General features: G+C 39.8%; 1 protein-coding gene across 1 annotated transcript in view; it reads left to right on the top strand.

The window, feature by feature from the left end:
• The window catches only part of RELN (reelin), a 538,867-nt gene that overhangs the window by 418,985 nt on the left and 101,482 nt on the right, over positions 1–18,400 (top strand). Inside the window, exons 29-34 of the mRNA XM_011985112.1 lie at positions 6,272–6,429; positions 7,666–7,873; positions 9,468–9,544; positions 15,266–15,424; positions 15,613–15,801; positions 16,483–16,756. Of these exons, the coding sequence (XP_011840502.1) occupies positions 6,272–6,429; positions 7,666–7,873; positions 9,468–9,544; positions 15,266–15,424; positions 15,613–15,801; positions 16,483–16,756 (1,065 nt within the window). The remainder of the gene's footprint in view (positions 1–6,271; positions 6,430–7,665; positions 7,874–9,467; positions 9,545–15,265; positions 15,425–15,612; positions 15,802–16,482; positions 16,757–18,400) is intronic.

Raw genomic sequence — 18,400 nt, forward strand, 5'->3', positions numbered from 1 at the left:
AGTTACCTATTGCTATGCAACACACTTCTCCAAAATGTAAGAGCTCAAAATGATAATGATTTGTTATCTCTCATGGTTTTGTGGGGTTGGCTGGGCAGTTCTTCTGCTGGTCTTCCTGGGCTCCATCATCTGGCTGCACTCAGTTGATGAGTTGGTAGGAGTCTGGGTCAGCTGGACCTTTCTCTCCATGTTGTCTTCATCTCAATATTTTTCAGTTAGGTGGGCTCTAGCATTCCGAGAGAGGAAAAGTAACTGCAAAGCCTCATCTCATTTGCCACATCCTTTTGGTCAAAACAAGTCACAAAGCCAGTCTAGATTTAAAAGGTGGCTAAAGAGACTTCCTTTTTTAATAAGAAGTGCATTAAAGTTGTACTGCACAGGAGCATATACAAAAGAAAGTGTGATTAAGTGGGAGGCATTATTGTAACTATATACCATGGTCTGTTTTAGGCCCATAAATTCACATCTCTTCCACTTAAAAAATGCATTCACTGTCCTCCCAAGACTCCCCAAATTATCATCCCATCACAGCACCAGACACCAAGTCCCTGGTTGTATTATCTCCATCAGGTTGGGACGTGAATGTGGGTCCTTGATCTCTAGACCTGTAAAGACAGGTAATCTACTTTACCCTTACCCAACATAAAATGGTGAGACAACGGCAGGATAACCACAATAGACATTCCCACTCAAAAGTAATAATAATAGTAATAATAATAATAATGGAAAAGGAAGGAATGGGAAGCACATAGCAGTCACTGGCCCTCAGAAATTCCAAATGCAGCAAGAGACTTGTTACTAGGGCTCCCTCCTCTAAGAACAATGTCCAGGACAAGAACGTTCCAATGATTAAGACAGGTCTGTTCCCTGATAGTGGTTCCTTCATCCACTGTTCTTCTTAGCTCTTGATTGTACTCTCCAGGTTTCACCCCCTGAGAACATCTTTATTTTTCCATAAGAACATATCTGTGTTTGCAGCTACATAGCTATGTCATCCTGCTTCCTGCCCATCTCCAACTGTGCAGCCCTTGTACTCCTCACCTCCAGTACTGCCTTCCTCCCTCCATACTTTCCAAAACTGTGGCCCAACTGCAGCTCTTCCAGATAGATCGGTATAATGTGCCATGAAGTTGGAGAACATCAAGTGGCACATCATTGCTACAATGATACAATGAGGAGCCAAGAAATACAAATCTTGTTTCATTTCCCTGAAGTCCAATAATAAATTTACAGCTGAAGGAGGACGGAAAGGCATAAGAATGACACAGTGGACTTTGGGGACTCAGAGGGAGAAGTTGGGGAGGAAGGTGAGGGGATAAATGGCTACAGTGTACACTACTCAGGTCATGGGTACACTATAATAAAACCTCAGAAATCACTAAAGAACCATGTAACTAAAAATCACCTGTCCCCCAAAAAACTATGGAAATAAAAAAAATTAAGTAATAAAATATATAGCTGAATCTGAAACTGAGGTGTGTTTGATGTTGGGTGGAATAACCCAGTTGGTAAAGCCACATATGAGAAGTAAGAGCAGATTGTCCTTAGCATCACAAAGTGAGCCAGTATTTTGAGGCTCCCAATGTATCAATATTTTCTTAGACCTCAGCTTTTGGAAGACAAAATATTCATCATTAGAATCCAGCGTCATGGTTAATTTGGATACCATCCAGCTTGCTGGCTGATGGCATTTGTGATGAAGAGCCCTCAACTAAAGAACAGTAAATATGTTTCTACTTTACCCCAAGTAAATGAGCTGTTGTTGCTCCTTCTGCAATATGTTAAACTCAGATATCTCCAAATGCAGTGTTGGAAAACTGAGAATTCTAAGTGTTAAAATTGTTAAAATTCGGAGCTGTTTTGCCATGAGGCAAACATGCTTATAATAGTTACAAGAAAATTGCTCTTTCAGAAATAAGTCTAAGCTGATTTTCTCAAAGGAGCCATTTGTGCTCATATTAATTCACTGGGCTCTTGCCTACAGAAAACACATTGGTGATGGCGAAAATATGTTGGTATACCTCTCACAACTCTCAGAGACATCCCCATCCAGGCAGTATGCTATGTAGCCTGCTCTAGGTATCCTATGTAGAGTACAAAAAGTGGCTGTCTCTGGGCAGGACTAGAAAAAAAGTTGCTTAGTATTCTGCAGAATACCCTACATCTCTGCACAGGAGAAGCAGAAACCTTCCTAGTTTGAGAGGCAGATGCAACATCACATTGAATTGTGTGCTGATGGAAGGGTACGGGTGTAGTAATTGATTCACTCAGGCATCCTCCAACCAAAAATGAAAATTGGGGAAGGAAACAAAGAGAAAGATGATATCTTCTTCTTTTTCCTTATCTGGGACATGCAAAACAAAAGGGGATGCTTTTTGAATAGAATAGTCAAATCACACTATTATGTAATTTTTTTTTTTTTTTTTTTGAGATGGAGTCTTACTCTGTCACCAAGCCTGGAGTACAGTGGTATGATCTTGGCTCACTGAAACCTCCACCTCCTAGGTTCAAGTGATTCTCCCACCTCAGCCTCCTGAGTAGCTGGAATTACAGGCATGTGCCACCACATCCAGCTAATTTTTGTAATTTTAGTAGAGATGGGGTTTCACCATGTTGGCCAGGCTGGTCTCGAACTCGTAACCTCAAGTGATCCGCCTAGGTCTCCCAAAACACTGGGATTACAGGCGTGAGCCACTGCACCTGGGCTATGATCTATTTCTAATAAAATTACATAAGATTAAACTCTTTCTCTCAATCATTACTTCCTCTAAATTATTTCTAGACCTTCCTATCAAGTCAAGACCTCTATTAGATACTCTTCTCTATGTCCTTCTTAATGGTTGTCAGAGTTGCACAGGTGCATTTGTGTGGGTGTTTAAGTGTGTCTCCTCACTTAACTGTGGGCTACATGAAGGCAGGAAGCATGTCTGGGTTTTGTTCCTCATAGTATTACTAGCATTAGTACTGCACCTAGCGTGCTGTAGATGCTTTCTAAATTAATTTAGAAATTGAATGAAGGGATGTTGAATAAGGAATAAAGACCAGCAGTAGGTGTTAGCTATAATGAAGACACCTTCCTTTTTCATATTTTTCCAAAATGTATCCAGTGCTACTTAAGAAATCATTGTTCCGCATTCTGTGTCTCCTTGAAAGGCAAGAATAGAACATATGCACAAATACATTAGTAGTCACAATTGCAAGACTGTATCTCCTCTACTTTAAAAGTATAGAATTGAGACATAGTTATTAACTTAACTTTAGCCTACTTATTTCCTTGCTTCTTCTGATGGTCTCTCAGTGACTAGTTTTTGTAATAAATTCTTTACCAGTTCTTCCACCTATTCCAGAAACCCTGAGGTTGCTAAATCGCTTGTGTTCAATCCCAAGATTTTGCCACCGAGAAGAGAACAGAGTGGCCGTAGACATCGGGAACCAGGCATAACTTGGAGAAATGGAAATGAAGCAAAGCGTGCTGAGGTCATGGCCAGTGAAATCTTTATTGCTTTGAGTTGCACCTTTCAACAAAAAAACAAACTAGCAAGGATTGAAAGAAGGGAAAAAAGAACCATCTCTTCCCCTTTCACTCTGAAATACAGTCTTCTATCTAGGACCCGCAGCTATGATTCACCACATTCCGGACTCGCCCTGTTAACCAAATGATTAGTCTTTTGGTGTTTTTCTTTTTTAAATCTAAATAAGTATTCCTTAGTACTGAGCTCCTGGGGTCTTTTACCCTCTCAAACATGTAACAGTGCATTCTGCTTCTTGGGTCTATAGGAGCCTTAGGATCTATAACTGCAAACAAGGATACCTCCTCACTCTGGCCAAATCGGAACTTGATTCTCTTATAATAAAATCTGTAAGAGCCCAAGAATCAGAGACAGGTCAAAGGATTTCACTTGTCCTTCATTCAGTATCCAATTGCCAAAACTTTTTCTAGAATTCTACGTAAACTTAGGATTCTTCAACCCTCTGAATGCTTCTGGGCCCAAATCCGAGCTGGTTTCTTCCATGAAATGGGGCAACTGATGGAGAGATGCCCTCATCTTGCCCAAGTGAAAGAGCCTGGGGTGGGGGAAAGAAGTTTTCCTTTCTCTTTCATCACTTCCCTTACCACAGATGCTGTGGATCCATGTTTCTCTGGGTTCTATCATAGCAACATAAAAAAGAAGAAGCAAGCATGACTTCTAATCCAAGAGGACTTGTATTAGGGAATTGGCATATTTTCCTCATTTATCACAAACATGCAGTCTATCTTTTGGAAGAGGCATAGAGGCCTTAACACTTTCCTTAAGAGTAGTTGACAAATGCTGGTGTTCATTATTTCCCTTTACTTCCTTCAAGAGGACAGATACCTTCAGAGGCTCAATAATGTTTCAGCTCCAAGGGAAGGAATTTTCCCAAGGTCCATGACACTAAGACAACTGTACCTTTTTATTTTTTTTGCTTTTGCTTTGTTTTTCTAAACTTATTTAATTCAATTCTTTTTACCTTAAAAAGAATAAGACCAATATATTTCAAATTAGCTCCAAAGGAAATATATTTGTATGTTTACCTTCCTCTTACACTGAAACTGGGGCTTGGGGCTTACGTTAATAGGCAATTATCTCAAAAAATTTTAAACCTAATAAACAACATTACTAGTTACAGTTTATAAAGTTGCCATGAGTAGGTAACTTAAAATAATGAAGGGGGTAAAAAAGCCAAGGTTATGGTTCAGTGCTGCCAAATTTCCAAAGCCACTTGAAGAGCCAAAAAGAAATCCATTCTGATCTTGCCATGTTATCCTCACAATAATAGAGGGGAGAGGGAGCCGTCTTTATCTATGGTTTTAACAATCTTCATTAATCTTTAAGATGATTTATGCTTGTGTACTAAGAAGCTGGATTAACTCAAAAGTCTATAAATATTGGCAGCAAAATAAATTGGAATGTAGATATACTAATACATTTTCATCCTTTGATTATAGTGGAACTGAGAAGGAAGAGATATTTCCCTGGTATGAAATCACAGGGGGGTGTGTGTGTGTGTGTGTGTGTGTGTGTGTGTGTGTCTCCATATGTTGGAAAAGAAAAGATGTATTTTAAAAATTGGAAAGCAATTGGGACAAATTTTAGTTTGGCAACCTCAAAACTATTGTTCTAGGAGATGAAGAACTGGGCAGTAGCCCAGCCCTCTAGTGTTCCAGGGTTTTGAAGTACTCGGACCAGGTCCTTCTTTTGTTCATTGGCAGTTAAAACTGGTGTTTGTGATTTAAAGATGAGAGATGAAGAGGAAGGGAGGGAAGGCACAGGTGAATAGAGCTGTCAGTACAAACTTAACTCTTCCCCACCTGAAGCATGTCAACAGCAAATAGCCAGAGTTCTCTTATCTGTCCTAAGAAAGAAAGATTGTTTCAAACGTTCCCAAACAGCCTCTTCTGCAGATATCCATAAACTGAGCGTGACAGCAGGGTGAAGTATTAATTAAGTAAAATAATGGAATATCTTTCTGGATTTTATTACTAAAAGAGCAGAAGGTGAGAAAATATTCAAACATTTATGCTGAAAAAGAAATCAATCTGGGCATGGTGGCTCACACCTGTAATTCCAGTACTTTGGGAGGCTGAGGTGGGCGGATCACATAAAGCCAGGAGTTTGAGACCAGCCTGGCCAACATGGTGAAACCTCATCTCTACTAAAAATACAAAAATTGGCTGGGCGTGGTGGCGTATGCCTATAATCTCAGCTACTCTGGAAGCTGAAGCATGAGAATCTTTTTTTTTTTTTTTTTTTGAGACAGAGTCTCACTCTGTCACCCAGGCTGGAGTGCAGTGGCACGATCCCAGCTCACTGCATCCTCCGCCTCCCCAGTTCAAGCAATTCTCCTGCCTCAGCCTCCCAAGTAGCTGGGACTACAAGCGCCCGCCACCACATCCGGCTACGTTTTGTATTTTTAGTAGAGACAGAGTTTGCCAGGATGGTCTCAATCTCCTGACCTTGTGATCTGCCTACCTCGGCCTCCCAAAGAGAATCTCTTGAACCTGAAAGGCGGAGGTTGCAGTGAGCCGAGATCACCCTACTGCACTCCGGCCTGGGTGACACAGCAAGATGCTATCTCAAAAAAAAAAGGTCTGAGAGAAAGACACCTTTTGAAGGTTAAGTGCAGTCAAGCAGACATGACTTTGAAATAAATATTAAGTCTCTGTTGAATTTTCCTGAATTTTTCTATATTCCAATGCTTTGATATGAGATGTTGGTACAAGAAACAGGTGTGTTGTTTTTCCCAACAGCAAGACCAGATTCCGATGGATCCAGGAGAGCAGCTCACAGAAAAACGTGCCTCCATTTGGTTTAGATGGAGTGTACATATCTGAGCCTTGTCCCAGTTACTGCAGTGGCCATGGGGACTGCATTTCAGGAGTGTGTTTCTGTGACCTGGGGTATACTGGTAAGGCTAAATACATGTGTCTGAGGGTTTTATTGTAAAATAGTCATCTCTAGTTGCTGTGTTTCATGTTATTCTCCCAAAGAAAGAAATTCTGAATTTATTCTTCTTTAAGTCTGGGAATTGTAGGAATTCGCAACCCAGGCACGTGAGATGCTAGGATATTTTGTAGTTTTGAGCTGCCCCAGAAAGGAAACATGCTAATACAAATTTCATTTCCTTAAGAGGATTTATTATTCATAGCAGTAATAATTCATATTGCTTGAGATCCTACTTCATGCCAGACATTGAGGTTCTTTTTATTTCATCCCCTTTAATTCTAACAATAACTCTGTCATAGTACTGGAAGCCCTATTTATATTTAAGGAAACTGAGGCACAGTAACTCTCCCGAGATCATTCAGCTGGGAGTTGCTGGAGCTGAGTATCAAACCCTGGCAGTCATTCTCCAAACCCCAAACTGAAGCTCTTAACCACATGCTGCATGGCTGCATGGCCTCTGTGAGCCCTCTACATCGCTATCTATAGGAAATGTAATTTTACACATTTAAAATAAAAGTGCATCTTATGATAAACCCAGGTCTGCCAAAAGAGTACTTTATGAGAAAAGTATCTCTGACCACAGTGACCTTTGGATGTTGCTACAAGCAAAAATGAAAAGAGCTGAGATTAAAGAGTAAAATTGGAGAAAATATTATAAGCTTCAAAATCTTTTTTTTTTTATTTTTCCTGGAGACAACTTCAAAAGGCTTCTTCCCAGCTTTTCAGTATTCCAGCCTTCATCTGGCGCGTGACCAAAGACAAACATATGTTGTTGCAGGCCTTCTACGGGGAGAGCTGTCCCTCACAGTTTCAAGGATTTTTGTTTTAATTTGAGACTGACTGCCCCTATTGATCCTAGAATAGGACAACAAATGAGCAAATTTTATTGTGAATGAAATCTGTTTCTCAGTTTACACAAATCCTCAGCAGCAGGAACTATGAAATGTATGGTTCCCAATGTCTTCCCAATGTCTGTCTCTATCAAAAAATAAAAACTTACAGAGGCAGAATAGTGTTTTTGATGATGGTAGTGATGGCTGTCTTTCAGACCGACAGTTGTGAGATACAAAGTTTCATGTGGTCTCTCTCCCCAGTGTTAATCCATATGGACATTCTTCATTTGCCCATGTGTTGAATAGACCTTCTCATGTTTGATGATTCCAACAAAGCATCTCTCCTCTCTATTTTTTTTCTGAAGCGGCACAAGGAACTTGTGTGTCAAATGTCCCCAATCACAATGAGATGTTCGATAGGTTTGAGGGGAAGCTCAGCCCTCTGTGGTACAAGATAACAGGCGCCCAGGTTGGAACTGGCTGTGGAACACTTAACGATGGCAAATCTCTCTACTTCAATGGCCCTGGGAAAAGGGAAGCCAGGACGGTCCCTCTGGACACCAGGAACATCAGGTAAGAAGTATTAACTAGTACGCTTTTACACAAACATATTGTTTACCACACGATGTGGTCTAACCTAAAACATTCTGTTCCGTTATTGAGAATTTATACAATAATGTTTCTGTATATAGATTATGATACGTAAAAATGAAGATAACTTTAGCTTTGCAATAAAATAGGTGGTTTCTACAAAAACCATGCCGCAATTCATGAATCCATGTGTGGTCATCACCAAGGCCTGTGTGTCTACGGTATGCCAGCTTGATTTTCTAAAGTTTGATATTATTATGAAAACCATTTGATATTATTCTTAGTGTGTGCTGTGTGAAACAAAGATTTTTCCAACCTTACATTCTATGTCCGAAAATGATGCATCCTCGTTTATCTAAGTTGATTTGTATTCACTTATTGAAAATGGTGCCCAGAAATATTAAATGCCTACACTGACACCTACTGGTAAAATAAAGAACTGTTTGGTTTTTAAGATCAAAGGAAATAATAGTACCCCTAAAATAAAACTGCTTTTTAAAAGAGCAATTAAATTATTTGAGAAGTGGAACAAAGGAAATAGAAAAATATGTTTAAAATTTTTAGATCTCCTCACAAAACTGGGGTCCTGTGTCATATTTTTTCTGCCTTCAATTTCCGTCCCTTTCCATCTGCATTGTTCTCTCAGAGGTGTGCCTGTCAAGCAGGTACTCTCTGTCGGTCACTATGGACTGAGGCATAATTTACGTCATACTGACTGAAGGCCCGCTGTGAAAAATTTAGCCAAGTGAGTCTAAATCAGCAACTGACAGGTAATCTGACTCTAAACAAATAATGGTATTCAACTTCTTAAGTTAGATTTTTCCTCATCTTGGCTGGATGTGGTGGCGTATACCTGTAATCCCAGCACCTGGGGAGACTGAGGCAGGTGGATCACTTGAGGTCAGGAGTTCAAGCCCAGCTCCTGGCCAACATGGCAAAACCCTGTCTCTACTGAAAATACAAAAATTAGCCAGGTGTGGTGGTGCATGCCTGTAGTTCCAGCTACTCAGGAGGCTGAGGCAGGAGGATCACTTGGGCCCAAAATGCAGAGGTTGAAGTGAGTTGAGATTGTGTCACTGCATGCCAGCCTGAGTGACAAATGTCTAATGTAGATGATGGGTTGATGGGCGCAGCGAACCACCATGGCATGTATATACCTATGTAACAAACCTGCACGTTCTGCACATGTATCACAGAACGTAAAGTATAATTTTAAAAAATCTTAATCTTGAGTTTCCAATGATAGTGTTAACTAGATTTAAGGAATTTCAATTTCCATTTTAGTAATTCCATTACATTATAGCAGACTGTCACAATGAAGTGATATTCAATGGTTTCTTTTTGTTTAGATCATTATTACAGAATAAAATGAATGGTCATATTAATTAACTTTTTCTAAATGGTTACCGAATTCGCTTACTATAATTTATGTGTTTTCTGCTTGTCATATGCCCTTTGAGTTTGAAAGTAGTACTTAATAATTACAGGAGGTTTTTTTTCTAAAGTATCAAAATGCAAATGGTTAAAACTCTTCTGAACTCTTATTTGTAAGTAAACTGAAGTTTTTATTCCCCAGACTCGTTCAATTTTATATACAAATTGGAAGCAAAACTTCAGGTATTACCTGCATCAAACCAAGAACTAGAAATGAAGGTAAGCTGCTATATTTCCTTGGAAATTACAGTTACTATTGGCAGATTAGTCCTTTTTCCTCCCAAAGTTTGGCCAGGATTTTGCAAACTGATTCCTTACCCTGAATCATTCCTTCTCTTCTCTTCTGCTTTGTAGAATCGGCAGCTGCACAGAGCCATGATCCCTAAGATTTCTTATACAGATCCTTAGGCCTGAAATATATCATGTCTGCTCTGGGTGTAGGCAGAATCAAAGCGGCATTTGTTTTAGGGAACCCTATTGCTCTATACTATCCATAGGGAGGCACACACACACAAAAAAATCCTAAAACAATATCAGAGACTCTTACATTTAGCATGGAAGCTAGAGACTTGTTTGCACGGGGCATTACTGAATGCAGATCAAAGTCTAGTTCCACCCGTAAACTTATATTCTGGGCAGACCAGAATCCTTGTGTAGGAGGAGCAGTTCTTGGCAATAATAAATGTTATCTTTTACTGAGACTTATATGCAAGACACTATTCCATGTGTTTTACTGGTGTTAATTCATTTTATCTCCTGCCTACTCTTTTGCCATAAGTAATATAATTAGTTCTATTTTGCAGATGTAGAAACTGAGGCACAGAAAGGTCAAGTAACCTGCCTATGATCGTGCACTAAATAAGTGGATGAGCAGGGATTCAAAGCACTCACGCTGGCTCCAGAATTTATGCCATAACCATCATACTATACTGCTTCTCTCCTTGTGCCGAACTCCACCCTTCCTAGGCACTCTTACCATCTTCGGCCTCAAATAATTCCGTTCTGAAAGAAATGCAAAAGGCTTGAAGCATGGGTGGCCTGTAGGAGCTCTACAGATATGATATAATTCCTTAGGGGACCTTGAATGTGAACTGACTCCTTGCACAAAATTCACAGGTTTCTCAGATGTGTCCTCCTCCAAACCGTGGTCTCAGCAACATGTGAAGAGTTTGCACCTTCTAGGTTTGTTAATATCTCAGTATGACTGTGTAAAACACATTGGCTTAAACGGTACCTATTAGTCAGTAGAGCTACCAACAGCTGTGTTCATCAGCTCTCCATTTCCTTGGCTGTCTTATCACTAACTGAAAGCTTTAATAACTTTTACTGAATATCTCAGTACTTTTAGTCTAGTAATTATCCAAGTCATCTATTTACTGAAGCAGTATAGAAGGTTTTATAGACCGTTTTTGCATTCTGTAATCTCTTCAATAAATATTTATTAAGAATCTGTTCTAAGCCAGACATTGTTCTAGGTGCTTTTGTTGATACAGTATCACCAAAAGACAGATATGTCCCTCATGACGAGATAGGTTATGCTGCAATAATAAATAAACCTCTAAATATCAGTGGGCTAAAATAAAATGGTTTCTTCCCTGTGCTACATTTTCTTCATGGATCACCCGAGGTCCTCATTCCAGCACCCAGAATAATGAGGTGGCTGCCGCATAGATTCTGGATGTTGCCAGCCAAGTGGCAGAGGGAAAGAGAAAGTGTGGTGAAGGGGAAAAGAAGCATAAACCTACCATGCTCTAGAGGGTGAAGAACCAGTGGGGCACTAATGACCACCTAAGGGTAAATCCCTGTCCTCAGGGGAGCTTACATTCTAGTGAGAAGACTCAGGTAGTAAGCAATCAAGAAAGGAAATAAGTCAGAAAATGTTAGATTGTAAGGGTTAGACAGAAACAAATAGCCTGGTGAGGTGGAAAGTAAACTTATGCAGTGGGAGGTGCTGATTTAGCCTCAAAAATAGTCTGGGTGGGGGCTCACCAAGGAAGTGACATTTGATACGTTGCAATATAAGGGAAATTTTTGTGTATAACCCTTCTGAAAATTACAAATCCATACCCTTATTTATGTATGACCTAAAAAAATAAATCCTAAGCAAGTTAGAATAGAAAGCGTCTGCTTATCGTATAATATAGACAGGAGTCTTTGCTCTGTATTGACCTTCTGTTTACAAGTGCTGTTTTCTGCCCTGCGATGCACATTGCCCTCAGTATCCTTTTAGTAACAAGCAACTTTTTCTCAGCTAGTCTTGAGCCACTTTCATAAACTCAGTGCCGGCCACATAATTCACATCCCACGGGCATTTCTTAGCCTTTTATTGAAAACTGGTTGTTAAAATGTAAATCTGCTTAAATCCTTGAACAAATCTCTTCCAATGATGAAAGTAGAGATTCTTTACTTACTCAAGTTGAAGCATCAATTTACATATTTGGAATTAAAATCAAAATTATGCTATTTTCAGTAAGACTGGGCAGAATGCAGATGGAGCTGCTGTTCACATGCCTTGAACACTCGGTAGATGAGTTAAAGGGCCTGGTTTATTCAGACATACAGTGTGTTAGATGACATGGCTAATGAGGTTCGCAAGTGATATGAGATATGTATATTGCTGTTTCCCTTTCTTGCATTCCTCGACCCTCTCATTCTTATCTGGGAGGCTCTCCTTCTTTGTCCTTTGGAATTGGGGCCCTCATCTCTTTAGACCTTGTTACTGCCTGAAGGTGTATGTGGCACTCCTTAAAAAGCTAATGAGGAGAAAGGCAGAAACCAAATGAAGTATGCACCTCCTGAGCCATGTTTCTTATAATTTAATGTGCACCTGAGTCATTTGGGAGGCTTGTTAAAATGCAAATTTAGATTTAGTAGGATTGGAGTGGTATGCTACATAACAAATTATCCCAAAACTAAGTAGCTTAAGACATCAAATATTTGTTATCTTACAGTTTCTGTGAGTCAGGAATTTGGGAACAGCTTAGCTAAATGGTTCTGCCCAGGGTCTCTGGTGAGGTTGCAGTCAAGACAAAAAGGCAGGAGGGGTGCAGTCACTGGAAGACTTAGCCAGGGCTAGGTGATCTACTTCCAAGATGGCTCGCTTACATGGCTGTTGGCAAAAGTCTTTAGTTCTTCTCTGCTATTGGCAAGAGGTTTCAGTTTCTCACCCTGTAGACCTGTCCATAGGCTGCTCGAATGTCCTTACTAAATGTAGGCTGGCTTTCCCCAGAGCAAGAGATCTGAGAGGGAGCAAGGAATAAACGGCAATGCCTTTTATGACTGTTTCCAAAGTTACACACCATTACTTCCACCATATTCTATGCATTAGAAGTAAGTTACTAAGACTATCCACACTCAAAGGGAGGAGAATGAAGCTCCACTTTTTGAAGGGAGGAGTGTCAAAGAATGTGTGGACATATTTTTTAAACCATCACAGGTTATAAAACCTGTTCCAAGGTGATGCAGGTGCTGGTCTCAGACCATACTTGGAGTCAAACGCACTATAAAGGACCAGCCAGTGACAGTTTATCTCATGATGCTTCATTTCTAGTATTATCTACCTTCTGATTAGGTCACCCCAAAATAACTAAGTAATCTCAATCTCAGCCTCTCTCTCATCTTATTAAACTTAAACCATATTAATACAAATTAGTAACCACAAAAAAACCTGAATTTTGATGTGTCTGCACCCTCAGACATCCAACATCACACTAAAAAGCCCATAGGACATATCTTGAGCAACATCAGAGTTTGGAGACTGGAGCTTATGCCACACATTCCTCAACTTGACTAGAATAAAGACAGCCTTGCTTCCATTTTCTTCATGAACTTTAGTGTGACTGTCCCTTTCCCAACATGTGGGTCTCACCTTCGTCAACAGAACCTGTAACCCTCATCCCCACACCTGTATACAGCATGCTTTCTCCCCAGAGAGTTCTGTTATTTGAACATATTTTCATCCTCTCATTCAGTCTAATGAGTTCTTTTATTTTAAATACAGTAGGTTTTATTATCTTGAGATTTCTAATTTTAGCATATTTGTCATTTTTGTTCCTGGCATCATCCTTTGTCAGATGTAGTGGCAATAATTCCACGTGCAATTAATTAGCCATAAACAGCATTCTTTTAGCACTACACTTTATTATAATATTTTTGACACTAAAATAATTATCCAACATGATAAAGGGTTGAGAAATTCTTGTTAGTCAAGAATAGAGAAATAGAAAGGTTCTATATAGCAAAATATATATATATATATAATTTTCCAAAAGAGTTAGAATTTGCCGAGTGCAATGACTCATGCCTTTAATCTCAGCACTTCGGGAGGCTGAGGCAGGCAGATCGCATGATCCCAGGATTTTGAGACCAGCCTGAGCAACATGGCAAAACCCCATCTCTACAAAAAGTACAAAACCTAGCCAAGCGGGGTGGCACACACCTGTAGTCCCAGCTACTTGGGAGGCTAAGGTGGGAGGATCACTTGAGCCCAGGGAGGCAGAGGTTGCAGTGAGCAGTAATCATGCCACTGCACTCCAGCCTGGGTGACAGAGTGAGACCCTGTCTCAAAAAGTAATAATAATAATGAAAATAACAACTTTACTGAGCATAATTTCTATGAATATTCAAAAAGTGGTTCAGTATCCCTAGTTGTAATTATGAATATGCAGTGCCAGTCTTAGGAAAATTATGGAATAGGCAATTAGATCAATACCCTCTACCACTCTATCCCTTCCTACCAAAGAGGGGGTATAAAGGCTGGCACAGTCTTATTCTTAACACAGGCACTGATTTATACCTAGTTATACACACACACATATGTACATAATTAATTCCCACAATTTCATCCTTAGCAACCTTTTCCTTTCATTCAACATTACACCCTCTTTTAGAAGGGACATGAGGTCCCTTACACGTTAATGTGCAGTTCCCTGGATCATATCACCCTAGTGACAGTGGAGGGGCATGGATGACTAGGACAAGAAAAGAGGAAAAGGTGACACAGAGAAACAAAAGTCAGACTAACGTTGGAGAGGCGTGAGCCTTTCTGCTTTGCCACTTAATAATTTGGTTTCCATCATTCTTAGCAAACTATCACAAGAACAGAAAACCAAACACCGCATGTTCTCACTCATAGGTGGGAACTGAACAATGAGATCACTTGGACTCAGGAAGGGGAACATCACACACCGGGGCCTATCATGGGGAGGGGGGAGGGGGGAGGGATTGCATTGGGAGTTATACCTGATGTAAATGACGAGTTGATGGGTGCTGACGAGTTGATGGGTGCAGCACACCAACATGGCACAAGTATACATATGTAACAAACCTGCACGTTATGCACATGTACCCTAGAACTTAATAATAATAAAAAATTAATTAATTTAAAAAAATAAAAAATAATAATAATAATAATTTGATTTCACTTAGGCTTCACTGACCAAGGTCTGACAAAGTGTGAAGTGCGAGTAAAGGGATCTTTCTGCTTAATAGAATTTCAGACCAGGCAGTGCCTATGCCTTGTGCTTCGGCAACAAAGAGCTACTTGATTTTTTGCCACGGAGATTGAGATATTTCTTCTGAATGTGTAATAATGATATGAGATTTTGTAATGTTCAGAACAGAATCTAAAATTCAAATACATGATCTATAGTGGGTTTTTATGTTCCCCTTACCAACTTACTCATCACTCATACAAAGCTGAGTAGTCTTATAAGAGCTTATGTATTTTTTCCTTCATTTCCTGGGAATCAGTGCATTAGAAACTGTCAAAAAATTGATGAGCCTTCAGGTCCACTAATTCATTCCTTGGAAGTTACACGAATATGCCCTCTTATTCTAGGAGACACAATTTGAGGTTGCTGCAGTCTCACCATTTAAGAAATACTGTTCCTTCCCTCTAGGAAAGTGTCCAAGTAACTGGATTTATGTCTTTTAACTCAGGGCTTATTGTTCAGTATTCAAATGACAATGGGATACTCTGGCATTTGCTTCGAGAGTTGGACTTCATGTCCTTCCTGGAACCACAGATCATTTCCATTGACCTGCCACAGGAGGCGAAGACACCTGCAACAGCATTTCGATGGTGGCAGCCACAACATGGTAACTTACTGCTCAGTCCAGCTTTCTGGTAGCTTTTAGGTCATGCAGTATCCATACCCACCTTGCACTGTGTGTTTCTTAATTTGCTGTCAATTTCTAGACAATTTGATTTAAAATCACCGTCATAAAAATATTCATATTGCTATGTAACAAACCTTCTCTAACTGCCTTTATTCATCTGATTGCAGGGAAGCATTCAGCCCAGTGGGCTTTGGATGATGTTCTTATAGGAATGAATGACAGCTCTCAAACTGGATTTCAAGACAAATTTGATGGCTCTATAGATTTGCAAGCCAACTGGTATCGAATCCAAGGAGGTCAAGTTGATATTGACTGTCTCTCCATGGACACTGCTCTGATATTCACTGAAAACATAGGTATATATTATCACTAGATAAAAGGAGAATATTTGATTACCTAGAGTACTAAATTAACTAAAACTCAGGAGGAAACTTTCTAATGCAAAACTGTGCCTAATTACCCATGCTGAGGGTGGCTCTCAGGGAATAAAAGGAAGTTTTATTGTCCTAAGACAACTTGGTCATCCTAGTGATGGTTTTTGTTGGAACTGTCTTTCACGGAACGTGAATGATATGAGTAAGGTTTCTTAAAAGAAGAGCAAAAAAAATCTATGAGAAGACATTCCTATGTTTCATACCTTGTAGACTTAAGACTCTGTGTTTAAAAAAAGATAGATGTTTGAAGTGATGGATATCCCAATAACCCAGACTTGATCATGGCATATTGTATAAAATGTATCAAAATATCACATGTAACCACAAAAATATGTACAACTGTAATATATCAGTATTTTAAAGATACTATGTTAGCCCTTTCCAAGGTGGTAATGCTTTTCAAATTAGCAGCCTTCCATATTTCCAAATCTGTGGTAACCAAATAAAAACAGAAAACATAAGAAGAAAAGTCAAAGCACATATGGGGCATTAAAGATACGCTGTGATTTTTGTTTGCTATCGAAAATGTTTATTATAAGCATAAACACCAAATAAGAAAATGGCACACATGTATGCTATCATTACACTTTTTTTTTTTTTCAGGAAAACCTCGTTATGCTGAGACCTGGGATTTTCATGTGTCAGCATCTACCTTTCTGCAGTTTGAAATGAGCATGGGTTGTAGCAAGCCCTTCAGCAGCTCCCACAGTGTACAGCTCCAGTATTCTCTGAACAATGGCAAGGACTGGCATCTTGTCACCGAAGAGTGTGTTCCTCCAACCATTGGCTGTCTGCACTACACAGAAAGTTCAATTTACACCTCAGAAAGATTCCAGAATTGGAAGCGGATCACTGTCTACCTTCCACTCTCCACCATGTGAGAATTGTCATTTGGCTACATGTCAGAACGTTGGGTGCCTGTCACTTAATTTGAAAATAATTGTGATTCGGCCTAGGGATTCTATTATTCTTTCATGATAATTATGCATGGAAGTGCCAGGAAGAAAAAAAGTGCAGGGTGCTTTGGGTTGCAAGTTTTAAATGTGGCTAGAGAGCACCAAAAGTTTTACGAGGCTGAACTTTTCTGTTCTTTGCTAACATAAAGGCTGCCCACCAGATTCCATTTTTAAACTGTTGTAAAAATAAGTCTCTGCCCATAAACCAGACTGATACTTATTCACACTAAGCAGTATGTGAAATTACCACATATTGGAGAGTACCCTTAGGTTTTTTTTTCATCTCAGTACCACAATATGAACAAAAGGTTGGTTCCTTTGGAATGCTCATATTATTTTGCATCTGTCTTCCCCTCCCCGGCATTTCAGATCACATTCAAGAGTTGTACTGACTTACAGCAGGCTCCCACTTTTGTGGCGCAGGCATTTGGATCATTGGAGGATGTTTCTAGGAACTAACGGGTACTATGGTGACTGATTACCTCCTGGGACTGCTCCCCCCAAGATCCTTTCCTCTCCCTTCCTGTGCTCTGTTCTGAATGGCAGGTTGCGTTTCCCAGCCTCCTACATCTGCTGTCAGACACTGGCAGAAGAAAGGAGGGGAGAAATAAGAGATAAATCAGGGTGTTCCTCCCCCTTCTTTCTGCCTCAGCTGCATCTTGGCCAACTTCTGTGGCTCTGGCTCCCCTGGGTGGCCCTCCAGGTGACCCTGGTCCCTGGGCACCAGCAGCAAGACTTCCTCCCTGTGTCCCTCTAGTCTTAGACTCATAGTAAGTGGCCTCCTGACTTTGCTAAACTCTGGTTTCCTCGCTGCTTCCACTGGCTTCTCTGCTCTGCCACTTTCTATACATCCAATTCTTTGCATTAATTTCTTTCTGTGTTAAGTATTTATAGTGGTTTCTATTTTCCTGGTGCAAACCTGATCCAGACATGTACAACCAAGTGGCAAGGGAAAATTCAGGAAGCCAAAACATTTTAGTATTTAGCCTAAAGTAGTTTCCTATGACTGCTAAAGCTTTAAATAGTGCTTACTTTTAGCTCATTTACTCATTTTTTTTAATTCAACAAACACTTATTGAATATCTACAGTGTTTTAAGCACTCTGGTACTAAATGAATAAGCTGATGCCGGGATCCAAATATATTAAAGTCATGCATCACTTAACGATGGCGATACATCTGAGAAATGCATTGTTAGGCAATTCCATTGTTGTGTGAACAGCATAGAGTGAACTTACATAAACCTTCATGGTTTAGCCCATTACACACCTATGCTGTATGATATAGCCTATTGCTCCTCAGCTACAAAGCTGTACAACATTTTACTATACTAAATACTGTAAGCAATTGTAACATAATTCCAAGTATTTGTATATCTAAACATAGGAAAGGTACAATAAAAACATGGTATAAAAGATTAAAAACTGGTACACTTGTATAGGGTATTTCCCACAAACAGAGCTTACAGGACTGGAAGTTGCTCTGGGTGGGTCAGTGAGTGAGTGGTGAGTGAATGTGAAGGCCTAGAATATTACTGTACACTACTATAGACTTCATAAACACTAT

Source organism: Mandrillus leucophaeus, unplaced genomic scaffold (genome assembly GCF_000951045.1).
Source record: "Mandrillus leucophaeus isolate KB7577 unplaced genomic scaffold, Mleu.le_1.0 Scaffold1068, whole genome shotgun sequence".
NCBI lineage: Eukaryota > Metazoa > Chordata > Mammalia > Primates > Cercopithecidae > Mandrillus > Mandrillus leucophaeus.